The sequence below is a fragment of the Leuciscus leuciscus genome (assembly GCF_965113295.1).
Source record: "Leuciscus leuciscus genome assembly, chromosome: 12".
NCBI classification, from domain to species: Eukaryota; Metazoa; Chordata; class Actinopteri; order Cypriniformes; family Leuciscidae; genus Leuciscus; species Leuciscus leuciscus.
The window spans coordinates 40,360,246-40,386,948 of NC_138736.1; the positions used below are offsets into that span (position 1 = coordinate 40,360,246).

Below are 26,703 nucleotides of genomic sequence, written 5' to 3' on the forward strand. Positions count from 1 at the left end.
CTAGACGCGTTTCCACCGCAGGAACTTTCCTCAGGAGCTAGGGAGTCAGTTTGGACTGGTAATCTGTGTGTTCATACTGTAGGAACTGCTGTCAATATTTCCCCTCCGAAAGTACCTGTTGCGAGGAAGTAGGGGAAAACCTAGAAGAAAGCAACAAAGCAACTTCAAGCGATGACAATACTTTCAGCCAAACAATGAGCTGCCAAATATCACGTGATTTCCTCATCGTTTCCCGTCGTGACTCGTGAGGTTCGGAAAGCAGGTTTCGAGCAGGCAAGATGTACTTTTTTGTTTTTTTAAGTTGTGTTTTTCCTTTCTTGCGTCACAGTAATGATCAATCTACAGATTATTTACTGCTGAAACACATCTTAAAGTTAGCCTTGTCAGAGTTTTTCAGTAAACAAGATAATCGTGTTTAAGTGTCAGGAGTTCCAGTCAGGACGAAAGAAACACTTGTTACTTCTGTCGCGCTGTTAATGTGGTGACTTTCTGTTGCAGAATTTATTAAAACATGTTTATGTCATATTATACCCACAGAATATGCCAAGAGTGAGGGTCAGAAAGACAAACAGAGGTCTGATTCAGCCAGACATTCATGAGAGGGCATTTCTGGACATAGGGCCTATCTGTCTTAGGGAGAAGATTTGTATATTCTTTAAATAGATTGTTCATTTTTATCCTACATTTACATTTATGTAGAATTACATTTATTTTTTCCACTGTCTGTAAACCTGCTGCAACATGTAAAAATCCCATAGGATCTTATTTTATCCTAATCATGTCATAAACAATCTCCCTCTAACCTTTTTATTATTATTACTATTTATTTATTTATTTTTTTATTTTTTTTGGTGCCAGATTTTTATTAGCCAGCAGATATTATATTTTTGTAAATATCTGAGTGGACGGTATGCCACCGAGATGGTGGGAAAGGACCGGCTCACCTCCTTCATTGAATGAAACAACACATTATCTGTTCGCAGACCTCAAGCCTCCAGCATGTCCCGTTCCACTGGCTTCAACAGAACAAATGTGTCCTCTTTTTATTTTTTAACAACCTGCATACAGTTCTTGCCTGCTACCCTTTTGACGCAAAGGACTTTTAGAACGTGGATGAAACAGGTAAAGTTTACAATTCATTAAAACTTAAAAAAAGTTACAATGATTCAGTGGTTTAAAACACAAGGGACAAATCTATTGTTATATCAAATTGAATAAACTATAGACTTTGATGATAAATACATACTGTAGCTTGTACAGATAAATACAGATTATAAAACTATGAGGTGAATAAATATGTAGTTATATAAAAACACTGTCATGCACACACACACTCACCTAGCTATAATAAAAACATACAAATAAACAAAAAAAATATTAATACAGACATAGAGATAATAAAACAATAATGCAAATAAATAACTATATACAAACACTAACAATACACACATCTAGGTATTAATGTTGTCAAAAGTACTGACTTCGGTACCACGTCGATACTGAAATATTACAAATGTGAGGCTTTGAGTGCTGTTGAGCGGAATCATAAACACCTCTGATTGGCCGTTGTGTTCATGAGTTTATCGGATATGTCTGTGATTGACTACAATGATTCAAAACACTTTCAAACGCTCCTGTGCATTGATCATTGTAGCCAATCACAGACATATCCGATAAACTCATGAACACAATGGCCAATCAGAGGTGTTTATGAGGCTCAACAGCACTCAAAGCCTCACATTTTTTAAATTTCAGTACTTTTGACAACACTACTAGGTAATACAAACACTTACAAATGTTCATGAAAGCTCATCAAAGTTTATATTTCAATTTCAGGTACAACGACGGTCCAGGTGCCAGATAAAATGATCGCCACCAAGGGGAAGCGCCAGGTCGGTGCAGTGACCTCTGGGGAGACCTTTCGCACCGGTATTTAACTAGAACTATTTCCTAGAACTATTGGCGGAAGTTTCCGTATTTTGGTGCGTTCGCACCTCAGGAACTAGTAAAGATTTTAGTCCTAGGAACTCCTTTTGGAGGTACTAATTTACTCCTACTTCAGAGTCGATCTAAACCAGCACTCTATGAACTATCCGTGACGTTTGTAAGACTTGAGAAATTAGATAAATGGCAGGCAGTCTACTTGAGGCCCTGAGAGGACAAAGGACCTCTCTGGAAATTAACTTTTGAACTCCCCCTTGTGCACTATCGAGACGAAAGTCTCACCTCCGAGTAGGGCTGCACGATATTGGAAAAAAAATTACATTGCGATATTTTTTTCCCAACGATATATATCGCGATATTGCGAGCCATCAATCCAGGCTAAAGTCAATAATTACCATTCCATGTTATTAATAATTTCACAAATAAGCAAGCTTCATTACAAGTGACAAAAAGGCCACTTAATATTTTATTCCAGAAACATATTTCTCTCAGAATTCGGTGAACGTTCTACACAGGACCTAACGTTCTTCAGGTTCTAGGACCCGAAAAATGATGTTTTCTGTGCTGATTCAGTGACGCCTTCATGTAAACGGCACCTAGAACCAGCAAAAGTAATGATTAATAATATGTAAAATATTACAATGAGACATTTTAATTGTTTATTAATAAACAAGTGTTTTCTGTAAAGATGAAGTTGACAATAGCCTACTGACTCGCGATCTTCGCAGCAGTGATCGGGAGAAATGCACTTTTCATACAGATTTTTTTTTTTAATGGTTCTTCTGTAGATAATAGTTCTATTTCTATTTTTTTATTATTATTGTTATTTTTAGGTGTGTGAGGCGAGTAGGCTACCTTTTATGCTGAGTTTCGGTTCATGGATGATAGCTTAATCTCCAGTTCAGGCGCTGGCTGCTAAATTTAATTTTTAGGCTATTTATTAAATCCAGGAAATTGGGTAATGAAATACTGATTAAAATTAAGATACAATTCATACAAAACGAAATTCGTTTTAAAGAAAGGCTTTGTGCTTTCTGTTTGAGGTCTCTGTGAAAGTTTTAAAGCAGTCTCTTAGTGCCGCTTTCATAACGGTCGCGTGACGCGTCCGTAATGTCACGTAACATTGTTATATCCTCATAAATGCGAACACGAAACGACTTTTTTAAAAAAGATAACCATCCACAACTTAATAACACTCCGGCAAAGTAGCCTACCTCTTTTTGGTCAACATCCTCCTTTTTGTAGACGAAATAGGCTAGTCCCAAATAGCTGATTTTTACTTTTTTGCGGTGGATCCTCTTCGTCGCGCATTTCCAGTGAATGTTGGCTGTGAGCGGTGAGCGCGGCACAGCGAACCAATCACTGTGCAGGCACGTGGAACGCGTATGTCACCACAGCAAAAAGCCATACAACAAACTCGTGTTTAGCCTACTGTGTGCTACCCTGGTGCTACCGTTCTCTTACACTGCTACTAACGTTACCCTTCACATCGCATGTTCCGGCGATGTGACTATCGCTCATTCGCACATCGCGATGTCGATGTTAAAACAGAATATCGTTCAGCCCTACCTCCAAGTCATCCTAATCTACATCTCTTTCCCTCTTCCCTCACTCTCTCTATCTCTTATGCTCAGATCACCTGAATTCACCCAAGAAAATATAAAGTTTAATGTGAATGATTATCACAGAGTATTGTACATGTTTGGTATCATTTGAAATGTCTCAGTACGACTGGTACAAATGTCTCTTTTCCAAATAAGTAAAACAAAAGTTAATAAGGTTTTAAGAGTTTAGAGATAACTGGCACACAAAGGCTCAATCCCAATTCACCCCTTGCCCCTACCCCTTGGCCCTACTCCTCTGTTTTGCGCGTTCCTGTGAAGGGGTAGGGTTGTCTCAATTCTCTTTTGGTTGGAGGGGGAGGGGGAGGGGTAGGGGTAGGGGGAAGGGCCAGATAGCCCTTGAAACGAAGATTTTTCGGGACCACACTTCAAACGAAGGGGTATGAGAATTGTACCTGCATACACCGGCTACAGAGGCAACATGACTGCCAATGATCATTTTCTTTGTCACATTCAATCTTGTGTTCATATTTACGGTCATGTTCTTCAAAGAAACGGTTGTAAAAAAAAATGCTAAAGTTCGTTAACAATATGACGCGTGTAAAAAGCAAAAGTTTGAAACGAAGTGGACGCGCGAATGAGGCGAATTCGCATCCACCGCGCCACGCTAAATGCCTCATTTGCGCCGCAAGACCTCCAGACGCGAGTAAATACGTCTTACGGTGCGTGTCCACTGGCGCGGAGCGAGCGGAGCGGAGCGAGCGTTTTCAATTCATTCCTATGGAAGTCGAGCTTCACGCTCACGCAGTGCATTTTGGGATTGCCAGCAGACCGGAGAAAGCATTGAGAGCGACCGAGAGTGTCAAAAAGGTTGGGCAGTTCTCGATTTAAGCAAATATCAAGCGAAAAATGCATTCGGCATCCAATTGTTGTGAGGTTCGGGATGTGACGTCTGTCTTGAGAGTTTAAACATATGCAAATTGTGCCGGAGTTTATGCTGGATTTAGTGCGTAAATCATTTTGTTTACAAATTAGACGCTTTGCAGCTGTTATTTATGTTAAATGTTTCATTTTGGATGTGTTTATTGTGATTATATTAGCTGGGTTTATAAATAATATATTATTAATAAAATTTAAAGGATATCTTTGCTTGGTGCATTTGGAAACAAAGCTGGTCTATTTCTAAATGTAATCACATGCATCGCTGATTATTATACTGTGTGTGTGTTGTAGGGCTGCAACTAACGATTATTTTGATAATCGATTAATCGGACGATTATTTTTTCGATTAATCGATTAATCGGATAGGGTTTTTTTTATTCAATTTGATTTTTGTTTATAACTAAATAAAACCCTAAATCAGGGTATTTATGTGTAAAAGTGTACTTTAAAAAGTGCAAAAGCCACACATTGAGTTTTACTAATATAATCTTAAATTTTTACATTTTAAACCCCAAACACAAAAGTTTGTCCAGTTTTTAAACAGTAAAACTTCTTTAAATATCCAAAATATAAATAAACAAAACAAAATATTGGGTTGCGCTGCTCATATAAACTTCACATTATGAAATTAGGACACAAACATGTTTGTAATAAGATATTAAGCAGCAGATTTTGAATTCCAATGTAGAATGCGATCTGTTATTTCTTGATAACAGACCGCTGCGAAGTATAACACACCAGAAAAACAGAGCGTTGCTATGGACACAGGATTCTAACCGTAGAGACGGAACGGACTATTTTCTTTAGCGGAAGCAATACAATCATTTTTAAATCAAGAAACTCCTTTTTAAATCAATATTTTGTGTAAAATTATTGATTTATTTGGTGGGTAGCCATGTAATAAGCGGGATTATCCCTTACATAGTAGACAAATGCTATAAAAAGAGAGCGGAATGGAGGTACGCAGCTGACAACAGGCTTGATTAAAAGTACAGGAAAAATTATGTATTACTGCACAAGCATTCGCTGAAAACCACTGACTACAGTGACTAAAAAACAATATTTTACTGCTGCTGTTATTAACTGCCTTTATATTTAGTGCTTCACTTTGTAAACACCATTTAATTTAACCTATTTCTGCGGTAGCGCTATTTTAATCCATCACTTATGTTGCGAGCGAACTGATTGCGCAACCTGATGCTCGATACAAAATAGATCTAGTGTGACTGTCCCGAAGTTAGTAAACAAAGCTGTTTACACAGTAGCATTGAATTAAACTAGACTATACCATTTTCACATCTTCATATAATGAGAATACAGTTTTTGCTTGCCGTGCTGATGTTTCTCTCCGATTAAGGCCAATTTATACTTCTGCGTCGGGTGCGCGTAGAAGGTACGGCGTAGCATACGCATTGACGTGTACCATACGTCGTACCCTTCGCCGTACCCTGACGCGCACCTCATCAAAAATGTAACTACGCGTCGCGGCGACGCGGACCGCAAGATCTGTGATTGGTCGGCTGGATAGCATCGCGTTTCCTCCTACGCATTTCCGGAATGATCTTCTGCACTCTGCACCGCCCGCCCGCCATTTTTTAAATTCCGAAGATCAGTGAAGAGCCATGGAAATAGACCAAGTGACCGAGAGATTGCTTGAAGAAGTGCGGAAATACAGCCATCTGTATGACTCCTTCAGTCGCCATTGCTCGTAGAAACCTAAACTCAAAACAGCCGCGAGGAATGTAAACACAGTGGAACTGGAACATTAAAACCCACCCGCGCCAACTAGCGTTTCGGCGGTGTAACTGCAGAGCAACACAGACATTTGCAGAAGTATAAATGCTCACGACGGCGTCGCCTACGTGCGTAGCCTACGACGTACACTACGGCGTACACTCGACGCAGAAGTATAAATTGGCCTTTACTCTCTGCCATTTCGCGTGACTGCGTTGTCATGAAAGTGACGTCATCAGTAACGCTCCCCGTGACGTGAGCAGACCAACTAATCGACAATGACATTCGTTGACAACGATTTTCATAATCGATTATTATCGATTTTATCGATTAGTTGTTGCAGCCCTAGTGTGTTGTAAAAAACTTAGATTAAACACACTCGCAACAGACACACCCCAAAGCGGAGGCGTTATAGCGTTGCCAGCGGCACTGAGCAGAGTTTTGCCGCTGTAGTGGACGGTGCGGTAAACAACTTGATTTACGCACTAAATCCAGCATAAACTCAGTCACAATTTGCATATTTTTAAAATCTCAAGACAGACGTCACATCCCGAACCTCACAGCAATTGGCTGCCGACCGCGTTTTTCGCTTGATATTTGCATAAAGTGCCCAACCTTTTTAAACCAACCTTGTTGACAGTTGCTCTCAACGCTTTCTCCGGTCCGCTGGCAATCCCAAAATGCACTGCGCGAGCGTGAAGCTCGACTTCCATAGGAATGAATTGAAAACGCTCGCTCCGTGCCAGTGGACACGCACTGTTAACATAGAAATCACTCGCGCCAGACGCTCTATTCACGTTTGTTGTGAACGCAGCATTATGCGTCGAAGATATCGTCATCTCCGTTGTTTTCTGCGAACTTAAGAAGAAAAATGCAAAAAATAGCTCTAACTCACGCAAGACTACAGCTGACGACGGCATCTTGGAAGTTTGTGATAAACATTGGCGCATCTCCTGTGACGTAGGCGCTAGCAACGACGTATAATGAAACTGTGTAGTAGTGGTGTCCTAGCCTGGTAATACCAGACTCTGTTACTTCGCTTTGCTTCGTAGAGAGAGTCTGGAGTTCCGTAATAGAAAAAGGTTTTCTTTACCGCCTGGGGGCGCTAGTCTGAAGCATAAAATCATTGGTTTCCCGTAAGCCAATCACATAACGTTTGGTCATGACGTATGCTATGCGCCGTTTCAGCCGCATCGAATTTCCACTGTGTGATGCTAAAACTATACTAAAAACTAAACCATCGAGCTAAATATGGAGTGAACATGGCTGTGAACGACTTTTGCAGGTTATGTGAAGTAAATCTTGGCATCCACGGTACAATCAGTGCCTCTAAAACAATATTTGATAGTAGAGAGAATCAAGAAAATATTTGTAGCCAACTGTCAAAGTTAGGATTAGTTCTGTCAAACACAGCTCTTAGTTCTTCTCGAGTCTGTCGGAAATGCTGCAACTTAATTACAAGATTACAGCATGACATGACACACACAGAGAGAGAGATGTAAGCAGGCATAAATTAAACATACCTTCTTTCACGATAGATCTTAGTTCACCCATCTTGGAAAAACATTATCGGAAAGGGGAGTCACCTTTGGACGCAACACCGGCCTTTGGTCTCCCCAGTTTCTCGCTGACGATTGGTAATAGTTGATAAATTAAACTTTTCCCTAACCCTGTCGGGAGTAGGGCCTCAACATCACCTCCATTCAAAATGTTGAACAAACACTCTTCTTGTTCTGGCTTTAGTTTGCTAATGCCGGGAATATTCTCCACAACAGAGCGAATTGCATCCCGTGTCTCCATATCCGCGGTCATATCCTGAACTACAATCTAAACTAGGCGCTTAGCGTCTACGTCACAGCTCTTAGCCCGCCCTCTGTTCGTTGATTGGCCGGCTGTTTTCAGGCCGGAGGAAAACTGAGAGATAGGTCACGGTCTCAGACTGAGTACAGGAGCGAAATGAAATAGAGCGGAAGTACGAAGTCTGACGTAGTCAGGCTAGTGGTGTCCCATTTCTTAGGGGAATATTTTCACCCCTACGCCTTGACACTCTGTTTCAAGGGGCAAGGGTAAGGGGTAGGCGAAGGGTTAGGGGTAGACGAAGGGGTATAAAATAGAATTGGGATTGGGCCAAAGGAAGGTAGTCTCTAGACAAATGGTCTCATACCTCTTAACTCTGAATGCAAATATCCATTGTTAGCAGATGTTTCCATGTGAAAGAGGTTCTGTCTATATAATTGAATGCAGCAAAAGGTTCAGGGACTTTTTGTTACTCAAGTTGGCCCATGATGCTAAGAGTGACCAAAAACTGGTATGTCTGGCTTTGCCATTTCTTTATGCATGCTGCTACCATGTGGACAGAGGATGAGCAATAACACTGTGTCTTAACTACACGCGACGCTTGATAAAAGGTATCTTTTCCATGTTAATCAGAGTTTTTGTCCTAACTGGCGACACACGACGAATCTATTTTAGAAACGGTTTCTATTTTTCTGCGACGTCGCGCTGAAACAACAAACACAAAGTGTGGCAATGATAATCTCAGGTACTGTTTATGTGCTTTATTTAATGTTAAAAGCGTGTAATGTGACTTTGAATATCATATAGTGCTCCAGCTTTGTTGCTGTAAAAGCAACAGTGGATAATTCACCTCAGATCTTGAAATTAAACAAATGGAAAGAACGTTCTTCAAACTGTGAACAAACAAGTGAATTGTTTGACAAAGATTGTTTTAGTAACTCAGTAGCCTATGTATTTGAATAATGTTAAAATGGTGTAATATTTGTGAATTTGATTATGTAGCCTACTTATCCACTTTTGCGAGTGCTGTCGGGATTTCTCTCTGGTGCCGTGAGACTCCGCCCACACACTGTTATGTTTGGCTGACTCCGCCCACACACTGTTCTGATTGGCTGTGGGTTTTGATTGATTTTTACTCATCTCTCAGTCATGTCACGTCTAGTGTGGACAGTCAAATTATTTGTCGCTGGAATCTTATTGCATCGCGTCTGGTTAGGACACAGTGTAAGTGTCTGTAAATTTATAAAAATGTTGACAGCAATTTTTCTCACACTGAATGTTGCAGGTCAACGGCGATTCCCTCGGACTGTCCGGTGAGAGCAGATCTGGAGGAGGAGCAACAGAAGAGGATCCAGAAGAATACTGGAAATAACAGTCATACTGTGTAGGAAATAAACATTAAATACAATTATGTGAATAAATTTGGAAGGTTTTGTGGAAATTAAACCAACCTGGGTTGGGAGAAATATAGATGGTTGTAAATGTGTACAGCAGCTGATTTTGTATATAAACTGCTTTGCTTGGAAAATTTCTTGATATTACAGTTGGTTAGTTTGCTAACTAAGCATATCTGATGCAAACCACGTCTGAGGAGAACTTTACATGGAAAGGCGTGTTGTATGATGCCATTTCCTATAAATGTTTTCGCAACCAGAAAAACGGAAAAAAGCAGCAGGTAGAAAAGCTATAAAGGAAGTGAGAACAGCATTTGTGGATCAAGTCTGTGTACTATTCGCATCTGTTGAGACAAAATGGAAAAAATTATTTTCTTCTGTGTAATTTGGTTTGTAAATATGCAAACCTCTTCCAGTGGTAAATTATCAAACTTTAATTCTTTACATAATGTCATTATTTTAAACCTTTATAGTAATTATTATAAACATCTCCAGATTTATCAGTACGGGGTTCTTCTGATGTGAGAGTTCGAATGGGAGAAAACATCATTCTGAACTGCAGCATGAGAAACAGAGATGAAGTCGCCTGGTATCATCTCAGATCTGAAGAGCTCGTTCTGCTGATTTCTGCTGAGAAGCACAAAACCGGGAGAAGACTTCTGATCAACTACAATCAAAACCGAACACGTATGAAAATAACAGCAGACAGTTGGGTCACTAGAGTCTCTTTAACTATTTCTGGAGTAACAGAATCAGATTCAGGACTTTATTTCTATGGAATAAAGTCTGACACTCCAGAGATGCACTTCAACAAACCCATCAGACTGGAGATTGAAGGTAACAGATTTCAGTTTTTCTCATCATTGGGAGTAAGATGAGCCACTCAAGGTTTGGGACATAGCTGTTTGTTATTGAGAGCAGCACATGTGTAGAAGTAGTTTGTATCCTAAATACATACATATATACACACACACAAAATATAAAATAATATATGTGTGTGTACTGTGTATGTTTATATGTATATACTGTACAAATACACACATTCATTGCACAACTCCATTATTTGAGTGAAAGTATAGACACTTCTGGTGAAATATTATATTATTATGTAATATATATTATGTATTACAAGTAATACAAGTTAAATTTGATGATCATTCATAATGTCTTAATATTAGGCTAATTCAAAAGCAAAACAAGTGAAAAAAAAACTAGATATTAGGGAGTGATAAGCGTCCTCTGAGACTACCTACTGTTTACAATGGTAATTAATTTTTTTTTTTTTAAGTGTGTTTTCCTACATCTTGAAACTTTTAGTTCTATAAATGGGGATTTGATGGATAAAAAAAAAAATTTTTGGTCACCACATTAAAAATAACATTTAAATATGATATGATGTAGTATTTGTAAGCGTTTGACTATTTCTGTCACAATACCATAGTTACTGTTAGGTAGTGTAACTACATTAAATCCATAGGGAATGTTGCTGATTTGTAGACTTAAAGCCTTCTATAACTTGTTCATTCATGGCTCAATGTCTCTCCTGGTTTCCACGTCAGTGATGTTTGATCTGATATCTGTGTTTATAATAGAGAACTCTGTATGTTTCTCATTGGATCTCGCAGCGACTTTATTAATTCTGTGGTTACATTTTACATTTACATTTAGTCATTTAGCAGACGCTTTTATCCAAAGCGACTTACAAATTAGGACTAAATTAAGCGAGTCATCGTGAAGAGGCAAAAACAGCGCAACAAGTGCTCAAGATACGAAGTTCAGGCATTATTCAGAGTAGCATAAGCCTGATAAGTGAGGTTTTAGAGGGAAAGGGACGTTTTTTTTTGTTTTTTTTTTATGCGGTTAAGTGCTCACGGAAGAGATGGGTTTTCAGCCGTCCTTTGAATGATGTCAGGGATTCTGCGTTCCGGATGAGGGTGGAAAGAGCATCACCAGCAGGGAACTGTGAATGAGAATGTTCTGGAAAGTGATTTTGTGGCTTTCTGTGATGGAACCACGAGCTGTCGCTCGTTGACCGATCGTAGGCTCCTGGTAGGGATGTAGACTCGTAGGAGTGAGTGTGTGTGTGTGTGTGTGTGTGTGTGTGTGTGTGAGTGTGTGTGTGTGTGAGTGTGTGTGTGGACAGAGAGAGAGCAGAGGATCTGTAGACACTGTGATCTACAGCACATCGAGGATGAGTGTGTGTGTGTGTGTGTGTGTGAGTGAGGCTTCTGGTAGGGATGTAGACTCGTAGGAGTGGGTGAAAGTAGGAGGGAGCTGAGCCTGTGATAGATCTGTAAGCAAGCGTCAATGCCTTGAACTTGATGCGGGCAGCGCGTGGTAGCCAGTGCAGAGAGATGAACAGAGGAGTGACGTGGGCCCTCTTGGGCTCGTTGAAGACAAGACGAGCTGCAGCATTCTGGATCATCTGTAGGGGTTTAGTTGCACATGATGGAAGTCCAGCCAGAAGAGCATTGCAGTAGTCAAGCCTAGAAATGACCAGGGCCTGGACGAGAAGTTGTGTTGCATGCTCAGTTAGGAAAGGCCTGATCTTCCTGATGCTGTGCAGTGCAAACCTGCATGATCGAGCTGTCTTTGAAATGTGATCTGTGAAGGGTTAAAGTCTACCATACGACTATCTTGAACTCATTTAATACCTGTTTAAAAGTTACAAAGCTCTTTTCAAAGTCACTATCATACTAGAAAAGAAAGGTTTCTACTGTGTTTATTTGACAAGATTCTAAAACATATACAGTGGTGTGAAAAAGTGTTTGCCCCCTTGGTAAATATGATCAAATATGGCTGTAAAAAATAAATCTGCATTTTTAATCCTTTTGATATTTTATTTAAAATATGTGCAAAAATCTAACCTTTCATTGAAGTGAAATAATTGAAAGTGGGGGGAAAATAACATTATGAAATAAATGTTTTTCTCCAAAACATGTTGGGAACAATTGTTTGCCCCCTTTTATTAAATACTTTTTGCAACTTCTTTTTTCCAAGATAACAGCTCTGAGTTTTCTCCTATAATGCCTGATGAGTTTGGAGAACACCTGACAAGAGATCAGAGACCATTCCTCCATACAGAATCTCTCCATCCTGTTCTCCGTTATCTGACCATAGAACCCCATCCCGTTTGAAGTTCCAGTAGTGTCAGTTACTTTTCAAATGTTCTATGGTCAGATGAAACAAAAACATTCGCTTTTTTGGCAGCAAACACTTAAGATGGGTTTGGTGCACACAGGGATAAAAAAAGTACCCCATGTGTAAAATGAAATACTCTGCTGTATCTTTAATGCTGTGGGCCTAATTTTCTACCATAGGTCCTGGACATCTTGTTCAGATACATGGCATCACGGATTCGATCAAATACCAACAGATAAAAAATCTAAACCTTACAGCCTGTGCTAGAAATCTTATAACGGAGCTTCGCGCCCTCCGTGCCACTTCCCGCCGAAACGGGTGTGGCCTAGCCTTATAAAAGGAGCTCGAAAAGGCTGATTCACTGATTTTTCAATGCCGAAGCGAACCAGAGTGAATCACATGCACGGCAGGGAACGCAGTACTCGTTCCCTCTTCTAGAGAGAACCGAGGTTACGTTAGTAACCGAGTACGTTCTCTTACGAGAGGTCTCTCGTACTGCGTTTGTAAAAACGCAATGGGGACCCATTGTAAGACGCCGTGCATGCAGGGATCAACACTACTAGAACTGGAAGCGAAGTCCAGGATACAGAGTGCACAATCACCATAGGGACTCACAGAGAGCCCGGGAGAGAGGATGGGGAATCCCTCTATCCATATATACAGTGAGGAAAATAAGTATTTGAACACCCTGCTATTTTGCAAGTTCTCCCACTTAGAAATCATGGAGGGGTCTGAAATTGTCATTGTAGGTGCATGTCCACTGTGAGAGACATAATCTAAAAAAAAAATCCAGAAATCACAATGTATGATTTTTTAACTATTTATTTGTATGATACAGCTGCAAATAAGTATTTGAACACCTGAGAAAATCAATGTTAATATTTGGTACAGTAGCCTTTGTTTGCAATTACAGAGGTCAAACGTTTCCTGTAGTTTTTCACCAGGTTTGCACACACTGCAGGAGGGATTTTGGCCCACTCCTCCACACAGATCTTCTCTAGATCAGTCAGGTTTCTGGGCTGTCGCTGAGAAACACGGAGTTTGAGCTCCCTCCAAAGATTCTCTATTGGGTTTAGGTCTGGAGACTGGCTAGGCCACGCCAGAACCTTGATATGCTTCTTACAGAGCCACTCCTTGGTTATCCTGGCTGTGTGCTTCGGGTCATTGTCATGTTGGAAGACCCAGCCTCGACCTATCTTCAATGCTCTAACTGAGGGAAGGAGGTTGTTCCCCAAAATCTCGCAAAACATGGCCCCGGTCATCCTCTCCTTAATACAGTGCAGTCGCCCTGTCCCATGTGCAGAAAAACCCCCCCAAAGCATGATGCTACCACCCCCATGCTTCACAGTAGGGATGGTGTTCTTGGGATGGTACTCATCATTCTTCTTCCTCCAAACACGTTTAGTGGAATTATGACCAAAAAGTTCTATTTTGGTCTCATCTGACCACATGACTTTCTCCCATGACTCCTCTGGATCATCCAAATGGTCATTGGCAAACTTAAGACGGCCAAGACATTCCTTGACATGTGCTGGTTTAAGCAGGGGAACCTTCCGTGCCATGCATGATTTCAAACCATGACGTCTTAGTGTATTACCAACAGTAACCTTGGAAACGGTGGTCCCAGCTCTTTTCAGGTCATTGACCAGCTCCTCCCGTGTAGTTCTGGGCTGATTTCTCACCTTTCTTAGGATCATTGAGACCCCACGAGGTGAGATCTTGCATGGAGCCCCAGTCCGAGGGAGATTGACAGTCATGTTTAGCTTCTTCCATTTTCTAATGATTGCTCCAACAGTGGACCTTTTTTCACCAAGCCGCATGGCAATTTCCCCGTAGCCCTTTCCAGCCTTGTGGAGGTGTACAATTTTGTCTCTAGTGTCTTTGGACAGATCTTTGGTCTTGGCCATGTTAGTAGTTGGATTCTTACTGATTGTATGGGGTGGACAGGTGTCTTTATGCAGCTAACGACCTCAAACAGGTGCATCTAATTTAGGATAATAAATGGAGTGGAGGTGGACATTTTAAAGGCAGACTAACAGGTCTTTGAGGGTCAGAATTCTAGCTGATAGACAGGTGTTCAAATACTTATTTGCAGCTGTATCATACAAATAAATAGTTAAAAAATCATATATTGTGATTTCTGGATATTTTTTTTTAGATTATGTCTCTCACAGTGGACATGCACCTACGATGACAATTTCAGACCCCTCCATGATTTCCAAGTGGGAGAACTTGCAAAATAGCAGGGTGTTCAAATACTTATTTTCCTCACTGTAGCAGCGTCACAGACGCAATATATGACATCACATAGACAAGGCGGAGAGCCTGAACTAATGCGGAAATGTGGGTCTTACGCAATACTGCCCATTCAGTACAACAGTCGGCAGCGCGCAGTGCTTTCGATCTCAGCGTTTCCGGATCAGAGAGAACTGATTCGCTCAAACCGACAATAGCTTAGCCTGCAAGGCGGGAACCTCAAGGTTATAAAACCTTATAAATGTAGACGGCGAGGCCCAACCTGCCGCCATACATATGTCCTGTAAGGAAATCCCACTAGACCAAGCCCACGACGAGGCGACGCCTCTCGTGGAGTGCGCTCTAACACCCAATGGGCACTGTGAGCCCTTGGCGGTGTATGCCAGCGCTATGGCATCAACTATCCATCTGGATAGAGTCTGTTTCGAAACAGCCGCTCCCTTGGAACATCCACTGAACGAGACAAATAGCTGCTCAGTCTGTCTGAAAACAGACGAGCGAGACACATAAGCTCTTAGCGCTCTAACTGGGCAAAGAGAGCTTGCGTCCCCTTCCTCGCCCGACACCGGCAGGGCAGACAGGGAAATGACCTGAGCCCGAAACGGCGTGTTGAGGGATTTTGGGACGTAACCGTGCCTAGGTTTGAGTATGACTCTGGAGTCACTTGGCCCGAACTCTAAGCACGCCGCGCTCACCGAGAGCGCGTGCAGGTCACCCACGCGCTTCACTGAAGCGAGAGCCAGCAAAAACACTGTCTTGAAAGACAGATGCCTGAGGCTAATTGTTTGGATAGGCTCGAAAGGATCACCTTTCATGGCTTCCAAAACAGTAGAGAGGTCCCACATAGGGACCGAGGGAGGTCTGGGAGGATTAAGCCTCCTAGCTCCCCTGAGGAAGCGGATGACTAAATCGTTTCTTCCCAACGACTGACCGAGCGTTGTCTTAGAGAACGGCGCGATAGCCGCCACATAGACTTTGAGCGTGGAAGGGGCTCTGCCCTTATCCAACAGCTCCTGTAGGAAGGAGAGAACCTCCGTCACCCCACAGTCGAAGGGTGAAAAACCCCGAGCTGTGCACCAGCTGGAGAACACCGACCACTTCGAGGCATAGAGCCGTCTGGTAGACGGAGCCCTAGCCTCAGTGATAGTATTTAGCACTCCCACTGAGAGGTCAGCGGGTACCCGTTGAGCGCCCACACGTGGAGGGACCACAACTCCGGGTGAGGATGCCAAATCGAACCCCTGGCCTGAGAGAGGAGGTCCCTCCTCAATGGCACTGGCCAAGGGGCAGTATCTGCTAACTGCATCAGAACTGGGAACCATGGTTGGTTCCTCCAGAACGGTGCTACAAGCAGTACTGAACATTTTATTTCCCTGATCCGTTCTATCACCTGAGACAGGAGAGAGATGGGGGGAAAAGCGTAGAGCGGACAGCGCGGCCACGTGAGGGACAGCGCTCTTTCGCTCTTGGAAAAGAACACGGGGCAGTGAGCGTTTTCGTGAGACGCGAACAGGTCCACTTACGCTTTGCCAAATCTCTCCCACAACAGCTGGACTGTTTGCGGGTGTAGAGACCATTCGCCCGTCGGAATGTTGTTCCTGGACAGTCTGTCTGGTCCCAGGTTGTGTAGCCTGGGCACATGCACTGCTCTCAACAAGCGCAGGTTGCGCTGGGCCCATAACAGGAGGCGTTCTGCCAACCTGTATAGGTTCGGGACCTGAGACAGCCCTGGCGATTTATGTAGGACACCACAGACATATTGTCCGATTGGACTAAGACGTGGTGGCCCTCTATTAGGGGACGAAAACGCGACAGCGCGTTGTCCACTGCCAGCATTTCCAGGCAGTTGATATGTAGGAGCTTCTCCCGTTCTGACCACTGGCCGAAGAACGGTCTGCCCTCGAGCAGCGCTCCCCATCCCGAGGTGGAGGCGTCCGTCTACACCACTTTCACTCTCGAGGAAATCCCCAGGCTTACACCTGATTAATACCAGTCGCTCGCTTTCCAAGGTTCCAGAGCTGCGACGCAGCTCTGATTGACCCTGAGACGAAGCTGACCGGACGTCCACGCTCTGCGCGGTACTCGCGCTTTCAACCAGAACTGCAGGGGGCACATACGGAGCAGACCCAGCTGAAGAACTGATGATGCTGAGGCCATAAGGCCGAGCATCCTTTGAAAACCCTTGAGCGGGACGATCGCGCCGCAGCGAAAAGGGCTCGCTGCACGCTGAATGCTCAGCACGCACTGTGAAGACAGCCGCGCTATCATAGTGACATGCAAATGATATCGTTTGACTGGGGTTCAGACAGCTCTTCGCCCAATTGACTCTGAGACCAAGATTCTCGAGGTGATCGAGTAAAATGGTCCTGTGCTCCACGAGCTCTGATCGCGATTGAGCCAGAATCAGCCAGTCGTCCAAATAATTCAGCACTCGCATGCCTCGAAGCCTGAGGGGCGCGAGCGCTGCGTCCATGCACCTCGTAAATGTACGGGGTGCTAGGGACAAGCCGAACGGCAGGACTGTGTACTGGTATGCCTGTCCCTCGAAGGCGAATCTCAAAAAACACCTGTGACGTGACGCTATCTGTATTTGAAAATACGCGTCCTTCAGATCTATTGACATAAACCAGTCCCCTCGGCGAATATGCGCAAGGATTTTTCTGGTTGTGAGCATTTTGAAACTGCGTTTCGTCAATGCTTTGTTTAGCTGTCTTAGATCCAGTATGGGTCTGAAACCCCCGTCTTTTTTGGGAACCAGGAAGTATCTGCTGTACTGCCCCCCTTCGCTCTGAGCCTGAGATAAAGGCTCTATAGCCCCTTTGCTCATCAGTTCTGATATCTCGGTACGAAGTAGGTGTGCTACTTCTGAATTTACTTTCGTCTCGACGCGTGCTGTAAAGCGGCGAGGACGTCGATAGAACTGTAGCGAGTAGCCTTTCTTTATAATGTCTAGCACCCAATCCGAAACCCCTGGAAGCGCTGCCCATGCATCTGCGTGGTTGGCTAAGGGTTGGATGCGAAGCGCGCTCTGGTCGCTGGGCGACCGAAGCGCTTCGGTGTGCAGTAACATAGGTGTGATGCCCGTGACATTCGAGGCGTGGAGCGCACTGATTACAGCCGGCGGGACACTCGCCCTCGACCCCGCTATGGTGCTTAACCGATTGAGGGAGGGCTGAGCGAGTTCCGTAGGACTCATGAAGTCTGTGGGTAAATGTGGGCGCAGCGGGGCGGGCACATTTACTGCATTGAGCGCACTGTCTGTCTGAACAGAGCGAGCGCACACAGGTTTCGTTTTTACAGAAACCGCGCGACATGCATAACATGGTGTTTGAGCTATGTTGGGTGCGCGTTCGACCTGGGTCGAGCTTATGAGCGCGAGCTCTGTGTGAAGGGCTGTGCTTGTGTGTAGGGATGGGCACTGGGAAGTGGGCATCAGCTCTACATTTATAGCACCATCGGCCGTGGCCGGGCTCATGATGTCTGTGGGTAAATGTGGGCGCAGCGGGGCAGGCACATTTACTGCATTGAGCACGCTGTCTGTCTGAACAGAGTGAGCGCACACAGGTTTCGTTTTTACAGAAACCGTGCGACATGCATAACATAGTGTTTGTGGGCACTGGGCAGTGGGCACGTTTGCTATGTTTGGTGCGCGTTCGACCTGGGTCGAGTTTGAGAGCGCGAGCCCTGTGTGAAGGGCTGTGCTTGTGTGTAGGGATGGGCACTGTGAAGTGGGCATCGGCTCTACATTTATAGCACCATCGGCCGTGGCCGGGACACCAGAAAATACACTCTTCACAGGATTTATCTGGGTAGTCGTAAAAACGGCTTTTGTGTGCAGGCAAGCGGGCAGCTGTACGGGCTTGCGCATTGCAGAATAGGCTGAGACAGTCGCAGTTCCTGGAACTGAAACAGCGGTGCACTTTGGTGAGAGTACGGCCGCAGGGGGACTCAAACACCGGCGCTTTCCTAGGCATGCTAGGATGTCTTCGGGGCTTCCGGTTTCACCGTGACCTTCTGCCGCGGTCCACGCGGAGCGTCATTGCGATGAAGCAGCGGGAGGCGGTCGCTGTGGCTGAGAGCTCCGAGCGGTCGGTTTAGCACGACCCGACGCAGAGCCGGAGCGCTTCGGGAGGAAGTGCTTGAAGGCTTGAGACGCTTTCTGAGCCTCGGCGAATCTCTCCACAAACTCGTTGACGGAGGATCCAAAGAGGCCGGCAGAAGATAGCGGGGCGTCGAGGAACGCGGTGCGTTCAGACTCGTACATCTCCGAGAGCGTCAGCCAAAGATGTCTCTCAGCTACAGTAGCAGAAGCCATGCACCGTCCAATGGCCTGTGCAGCAGACTTAGTAGCGCGAAGGGTGAGGTCCGAAGCGCTACGCAGGTCCGTGAGGCAGATAGCGTCAGGTCCCATCTCGTCCAACTTACGGAGGAGATCACCCTGAAAAATCTGCAGCGTGGCCATCGTATGTAGTGCAGACGCAGCCTGCTCAGCGGCGGAGAAAATACGCGCAAGCAGTGTTGACGTCGTGCGGCAGGCTTTGGATGGCAATACCGGTTTCGTCCGCCGTCCAGCAGAGGGTGGGCAAAGATGGGTTGCTATCGCCTGTTCCACCGGCGGAAGTGAGTGGTAGCCTCTGTTTTTAGCATCGTCCAGAGTGGAGAATGCTGGTGACACAGACGAACGGGTTCGTGCTGAGAGGGGAGCGCCCCAAGCTTTTGCAACTTCTTTATGAAGCTCAGGAAGAAATGGAGCGGGCTTGGACTCAGGCGAAGAGCGCTCACCAGGAAGGAAGCAACCATCCAGCCGGGTATGAGAAGGGAGTTCCGGAGCAGACCACTCGAGGCCGAGGCTCGCCGCGGCCAACGTGAGTACGCGCATCAGTTCCCTCTCGATGTTAGCTCTCTTGCCAGGTTTACGAGCAGGAGGCGCGAGATCCTCAGAGCTCGCCCAATCCTCGCTGCCCGAGGCTAGCAGAGAACACGTGTCATCCTCCCCCGATTCGGCTTTAGCATCATCGTCCCGCTGAAGTGCTTTCTCAGACGGCGCGGCTTCTTCCGTGATCCAGCGATGCGAGAGCTTCGCTGAAGAGTTGAAAAATCAGTGAATCAGCCTTTTCGAGCTCCTTTTATAAGGCTAGGCCACACCCGTTTCGGCGGGAGGTGGCACAGAGGGCGCGAAGCGCCCTCATTGGTCTGACGTCACCTCAGACCTCGCTCGATAGGCTAATGCAGTTGCTGCAGAGCAGCCAATGAGCGAGTGAGCCGTCTCGCCTTTGGCTGTGTGCTGCTGCAACGCGCCTTACAACAATGCAAAATTATAGGATAATTTTTTGGCTTCAGTATTTCGTGGAAAAGAGTTTTTCCCCATTGCGTTTTTACAAACGCAGTACGAGAGACCTCTCGTAAGAGAACTCAGAGCTGTTATCTTGGAAAAAAAGAAGTTGCAAAAAGTATTTAATAAAAGGGGGCAAACAATTGTTCCCAACATGTTTTGGAGAAAAAAAATTATTTCATAATGTTATTTTCCCCCCACTTTCAATCATTTCACTTCAATGAAAGGTTAGATTTTTGCACATATTTTAAATAAAATATCAAAAGGATTAAAAATGCAGATTTATTTTTTACAGCCATATTTGATCATATTTACCAAGGGGGCAAACACTTTTTCACACCACTGTATCTGAAAGGACTTCAGGTAACATTATTAGCTGAATATATTTTTGCTTGTTAACTAATGTCATTGTCAAACTTTGCCATCAAATGATCAGTATTCAAAAAATGCTGGGAAATCATTGAACTTCATGTTACCCTACATGTGCGATTACTGATAGGCTATCTGCAAAAAAAAAACAATAAAAAAAAATCACGTTTTAACAATCATCCACTGACTTTCAAAGTTAATTGACTTTCAAAGAGTTAAAAGTATGATATTTGTCTATCAAATATAGAGAAGTTAAAGGGATAGTTCGCCCAAAAATGATATTTAAGCCATGATTTACTCACCCTCAAGCCGTTCGAGATGCATATGTCAATCATTTTTCAGACGAACACATTTTCAGTTATTTTAGAAAATGTCTTAGATCTTTCAGTGGTTATAATGTGAAGTTATGGGGTCCACTGCTTCAAGTCCCAAAAAGGTGCATGCATCCTTCACAAAAGTAATCCATCCGGCTCCAGGGGGATAAACGAAGGCCTTCTGAGGGTAATCCGTGCGGTTTTGTCGTAAAATTATATATATTTAAAACTTTATAAACGAAAATAACTGGCTTCCGGTAGCTGTCGACGCGCATTCATGGAGATGGATGCTGGCGTATGACGTAGGACGTAGCGTAGGAAGCGTCGTGACGTAGAACGAACGTAGAGTTTTGTTTTGCTCTGCTCTCTGGCTGCACTGTCACGTTCGTTCTACGTCACGACGCTTCCTACGCTACGTCCTACGTCATACGCCAGCATCCATATCTGTGAACGCGCGTCGACCGCGACCGGAAGCCAGTTATTTTTGTTTATAAAGTTTTAAATATGTATATTTTTACGACAAAAATATTTTCCAGCAGGATTTGCACCTGCCCACACTGCCAAAAGAACCAAAACCTGGTTCAATGACCATGGGATTACTGTGTAATTACTGTGTGATTTCATGTAATATTCAAATTTTCTGAGATTTTGATTTTGTGGTTTTCACAAGCAGTAAGCCATAATCATCAAAATTATAACAAATAAAGGCTTGAGATATCTCACTTTGCATGTAATGAGTCTATATAATAGACTTTCACTTTTTTAATGGAATTACTGAAATAAATCACCATTTTGATGATATTCTAATTTTATGACCAGCACCTGTATATATGTATACAGTGATAGGTATTCCTATCGGTAGACGTGGATTAGCTGATGTGAGCTTGACTAACGTGACCTGCCAGAACTGCTCCACCTGTAGTCAAGTCAAGTCAAGTCCAGTCCCCTTCATTTATACAGCGCTTTTAACAATATGGACGATTTCAAAGCAGCTTTACAGTGATAATAGGAGATTACAGTAACAGAGATTGTTTAGGCTTTACAGCAGCTCTAGAATAAAGTTATTGTCCAGCTAAAGTTAGTTTTGAATGATTCACTTCCGTCGAAAAGATCATTAGGTATTAACTTAGTGGCCGCTAACACAACACCGTTCTAACAGAAGACAGAAAACTTTTAATGATTTCTCGCCGTTCATTCACACAAAAACAGTGTTAGTGCTTAAGAACACAAACCTTGAAACAGGGTCCAAGGTGCAAGCGTTGAGCAATTTATAAAAACTTTATCATCTCCGCGTAAACTTCAATAATGTGACTCAGTGAGAACGCTGACGGCGTGCACATGCGTATTACATGTTCAGTCTATAGGTATGCGTGTGGATAGTGTCAATATGTATTGTGGATAGTTCACCCAAAATAAAAATTTCAGTGTGAGAAAAAATTCAAGTTTACAGAGTTTTAGTGTCAGTACTACATTAAACTACTATATATAATGTTGAATATAATGTATACAAATTTAATTGGTGAATATTTGTGGGTCCTGAATCTGAAAATTATAAATGTCTGTCACCAGTAAAAAGTGGCCGTCATTATCATAAATATATCTAGTCAAGCATATTCATCAAAAATAATTCAGTATTTTCATCTTTAGAATCATGAATATTGTTATTCTGGCGTCTTTATTGTCCTGAGCTTTGGGTTTTTCAGCACAAGTTCAAGAAAATTCATTTTCACACACAATGTAATATCAAATTAGCATTCTAATCAACAGAAAGTGTTTTGTAAACCTTTTTTATCAAATGTCTTGGAGTATCACAATAATATGGTATCGTGAGTTCAGTATCGTGATATGTATCATGAATCGTGACATGAGGGGATCGTTACACCCCTAATCATTTGTGAAAATTCAGTTATTTGTTTTGTGCACTAATAAACATCTGTTAAAAAACTTTAAGACTTTCAGAAACATTGTTTAAATAGATTTCTGTGTTTTTAATAAAGTGACATATATTTGTCTTTCTTAAACAGAACTGCCAAAAGAAGAGGACATCACAGGTAACATCTTGGTTGTTTAATTGATTATGTGTAAATCCAGCTCTACTTCTAACACTGTCTGTTGTATGAATGTGAGTAACTCTTCTGTCTCTGTAGATGGAGTGAGAGATAGAAAGAGTGAGAGAAATGAGATTTTCTCAATGTTTCGATTTTTGTTTTGCACCCTCAGATTCCAGTTGTTTCAAATAGATGTATCTTCTCAGCCAAATATTGTTCTATCCTAACAAACCATAAGTCAGTGGAAAGCTTATTTATTCAGCATTCAGATGATGTATAAATCTCAATTAAAAATAAATAAATGACCCATGTGACTGGTTTTGTGGTCCAGGGTCACAAATATATATATATATATATATATATATATATATATATATATATATATATATATATATATATATATATATATATATATATATATATATATAAAGAAAAAAAGAGTTCATGTAGATTAAAGATTAAACTGGGAAGGGTCATAGCACTTGCATATTGTTGTCCTAATGTTAGTTTCACTGCTTCTGTTGTTCTCATTTGTAAGTCGCTTTGGATAAAAGCGTCTGCTAAATTAATAAATGTAAATATATAAATGCGCTAAATAAATGCCTCATTCATTCAGTCATTTGTGTAAATTCAGTCATTTGTTTCGTGCACTATAAACATCTGTTTATTTTTTATTTTTTTAAGACTTTCAGAAACATTATGTTAAAATAGATTTCTGTGTTTTTAATAAAGTGACATATATTTGTCTTTCTTAAACAGAACTGCCAAAAACAGTGGACATCACAGGTAACATCTTGGTTGTTTAATTGATTTTTGTGGAAATCTGGATCACGTCACCAGTCTCGAGTCGCACGGCTATATCTGTGACAATATCCAACAATACATTATATGGGTCAAAATTGTAGATTTTTCTTTAATGCCAAAAATCATGAGGATATTCAGTAAAGATCATGTTCCATGAAGATATTTAGTAAATTTCCTACCGTAAATATATAAAACATTTATTTTTGTGTGAATGCAGCAAAATCGCCAACATAAATGAACAACTTTAAAGGAGATTTTCTCAATGTTTAGATTTTTTTGCTCCCTCAGATTCCAGATTTACATATAGTTGTTTCTCGACCCAATATTGTCCTATCCTAACAAACCATACATCAATGGAAACTTATTTATTCAGCTTTCAGATGATGTATAAATCTCTCAATTTCAAAAAAAAAAAAAAAAAAACAGACCCATGTGTGGTTTTGTGGTCCAGGGTCACACATATATACAGGTGCTGGTCATATAATTAGAATATCATCAAAAAGTTGATTTATTTCAGTAATTCTGTTAAAAAAGTGAAACTTGTATATTATATAGACTCATTACATGCAAAGTGAGATATCTCAAGCCTTTATTTGTTATAATTTTGATGATTATGGCTTACAGCTTGTGAAAACCACAAAATCAAAATCTCAGAAAATTAGAATATTACATGAAATCACACAGTAATCACACAGTAATCACACAGTGATACCATGGTCATTGAACCAGGTTTTGGTTCTTTTGGCGCAAGTGCAAATCCGGTGCAAATCCTGCTGGAAAATGAAGGAAGCATGAAGTGCTCTGAAAATGTCCTGGTAGACGGCTGCGTTGACTCTGGATTTAATAAAGCACAGTGGACCAAAGTTAGGGTGACCATATTCCAGGTCATGTCCGGCCGGGATTTCGAGATCGCCCAAAATATCCGCGATTCGGCTTTTGCTTTCTCGTCGCCATTCATTTTGTTTACATGTACACCTTTTGATTCAGTAGTACTGAATTACTTCCGATTGGTTAATCTGAATGTAGTGTTTACATGAACACTAAACAAGTGATCGGTTGATGTGCGTTCTAGCATTGCTAAGAAAATTCCTGTGTTTTCGTCTCGATCGGGATCCGTGTGAAGCAGAATGCATGACCTGCAAAGCTGGCACGTACGTGTCAGTGTCAAATAACGTAATAATGTAAACATAATGAATGGTGACTGTAGAAAGCAAAAGCCGAATCCCGGGCATTTTGGGCGATCTCGAAATCCTGGCCAGATATGTCCTGGTTAAACAGGACGTATGGTCACCCTACCAAAGTCCTCTTTTCTGATGAGAGCAAATTTTGCATCTTATTTGGAAACCAAGGTCCCAGAGTCTGGAGGAAGAATGGAGAGGCACACAATCCAAGATGCTTGAAGTCCAGTGTGAAGTTTCCACAGTCTGTGTTGGTTTGGGGAGCCATGTCATCGGCTGGTGTTGGTCCACTGTGCTGTCCACTCAACACAGCCGTCTACCAGGACATTTCCAGAGCACTTCATGCTTCCTTCAGCAGACAAGCTTTATGGAGATGCTTCCTTCATTTTCCAGCAGGATTTGCACCTGCCCACACTGCCAAAATAACCAAAACCTGGTTCAATGACCATGGGATTACTGTGTAATTACTGTGTGATTTCATGTAATATTCTAATTTTCTGAGATTTTGATTTTGTGGTTTTCACAAGCTGTAAGCCATAATCATCAAAATTATAACAAATAAACGCTTGAGATATCTCACTTTGCATGTAATGAGTCTATATAATATACAAGTTTCACTTTTTTAATGGAATTACTGAAATAAATCAACTTTTTGATGATATTCTAATTATATGACCAGCACCTGTATATATAAGAAAAAAGAGTGCATGTACTAATTGTTGTCCTAATGTTAGTTTCACTGCTTCTCTTGTTCTCATTTGTAAGTCACTTTGGATAAAAGCGTCTGCTAAATGAATAAATGTAATGTAAATATATAAATGCACTATATAAATGCCTCATTCATTCATTCATTTGTGTAAATTCAGTTATTTGTTTTGTGCACTAATAAACATGTTTACATTTTTTTAAGACTTTCAGAAACATTGTTTAAACAGATTTCTGTGTTTTTAATAAAGTGACATATTTGTCTTTCTTAAACAGAACTGCCAAAAACAGTGGACATCACAGGTAACATCTTGGTTGTTTAATTGATTATGTGTAAATCCAGCTCTACTTCTAACACTGTCTGGTTGTGTATGAATGTGAGTAACTCTTGTGTCTCTGTAGATGGAGTGATGGTGACGGAGCGTGTGTTGATGTTCGCTGTTGTTGGACTGGCTGTGTGTGTGTTTCTTCTGACTATAGTCGTCGCAGGAGTGATCAGTTACCATTGTGGACAGCAGAAAGGGTGGAGAGATGCGAAACAAGAAGCTCTGATGAATCAAAAAAACCCTAACCCTTATTTGAAAATCTGAGCTTTGCACTGCCAGTAAAATCAGAGCATGGAAGGAAACACTCATTAAAACAGACAGCCGTGTTTCAGATGACTTCATCTGTTCACAAGATTTCACTATCAGTGTTGAAAATCTGAGATGTGTCAAATGTTGCCTTTTTCAGCAACAGTGAAAGCAATCATTAATAGTTGTGGTGATTTAAAAAAAAAAATAATAATTTGTGGTTCATTTGTGTGTCAATGATATTTAGTTCAATATGAAAGCACTGCGTCACTGACTTTAATGCAATATTTATTCATTCAACATAAACAATATTCAAGCTTAGAGTTCAAGCAGTGTGCAGTTTTTACATGTACAGAATAAGCTCAAAAAAGATCAGCAGATTTTCTTGAAAATCATTAGACTGCATCTTTAGACATTATATGTTTATCTAGACTGATGAGCATTCATTTGCACACATAAGCTGAGTTTGAGAAAATAGAAATACAAACTGTTTTATGGCAAATAAATCTTGTTTAAAAATGTCAACAGAAATGTGTTTTGATCAAATAAACAGCTGTAAAACCAAGACATTTGATGTGTTTGTGCATTTTCTGTCAGGAAACGTTATCATT

At 42.0% G+C, this 26,703-nt stretch overlaps 2 protein-coding genes and 2 long non-coding RNA genes across 12 annotated transcripts in view; 2 read left to right on the forward strand and 2 right to left on the reverse strand.

Moving 5' to 3' along the window:
* On the forward strand, positions 1-26,657 carry LOC309511392 (uncharacterized protein). 9 transcript variants are annotated; one of them, XM_082186618.1, is made up of 9 exons: positions 1-280; positions 984-1,122; positions 1,837-1,929; positions 9,265-9,363; positions 9,869-10,210; positions 22,810-22,836; positions 23,593-23,619; positions 25,797-25,823; positions 25,923-26,657. In XM_082186618.1, the coding sequence occupies exons 5-9, from the start codon at positions 9,907-9,909 to the stop codon at positions 26,108-26,110; spliced, it is 573 nt and encodes a 190-aa protein (XP_082042744.1). In that variant the 5' UTR covers positions 1-280; positions 984-1,122; positions 1,837-1,929; positions 9,265-9,363; positions 9,869-9,906; the 3' UTR covers positions 26,111-26,657. The 9 variants fall into 9 exon arrangements, with proteins under 9 accessions (XP_082042744.1, XP_082042742.1, XP_082042743.1 ...); XM_082186616.1 differs by having other exon boundaries at positions 1-273; XM_082186617.1 differs by lacking the exon at positions 1-280 and having other exon boundaries at positions 287-1,122.
* Positions 1-26,703, forward strand: part of LOC309511451 — a 92,006-nt gene that overhangs the window by 60,400 nt on the left and 4,903 nt on the right. The window lies entirely within an intron of this gene.
* Positions 1-26,703, reverse strand: part of LOC309511382 (uncharacterized protein) — a 107,814-nt gene that overhangs the window by 38,614 nt on the left and 42,497 nt on the right. The gene's annotated exons all lie outside the window — the stretch shown is intronic.
* On the reverse strand, positions 1,925-8,854 carry LOC309511443. The gene is made up of 3 exons (XR_014210625.1): positions 8,333-8,854; positions 3,514-3,758; positions 1,925-2,226 (listed from the first exon to the last, which is right to left on the reverse strand). It is a non-coding gene; the product is annotated as an uncharacterized lncRNA (long non-coding RNA).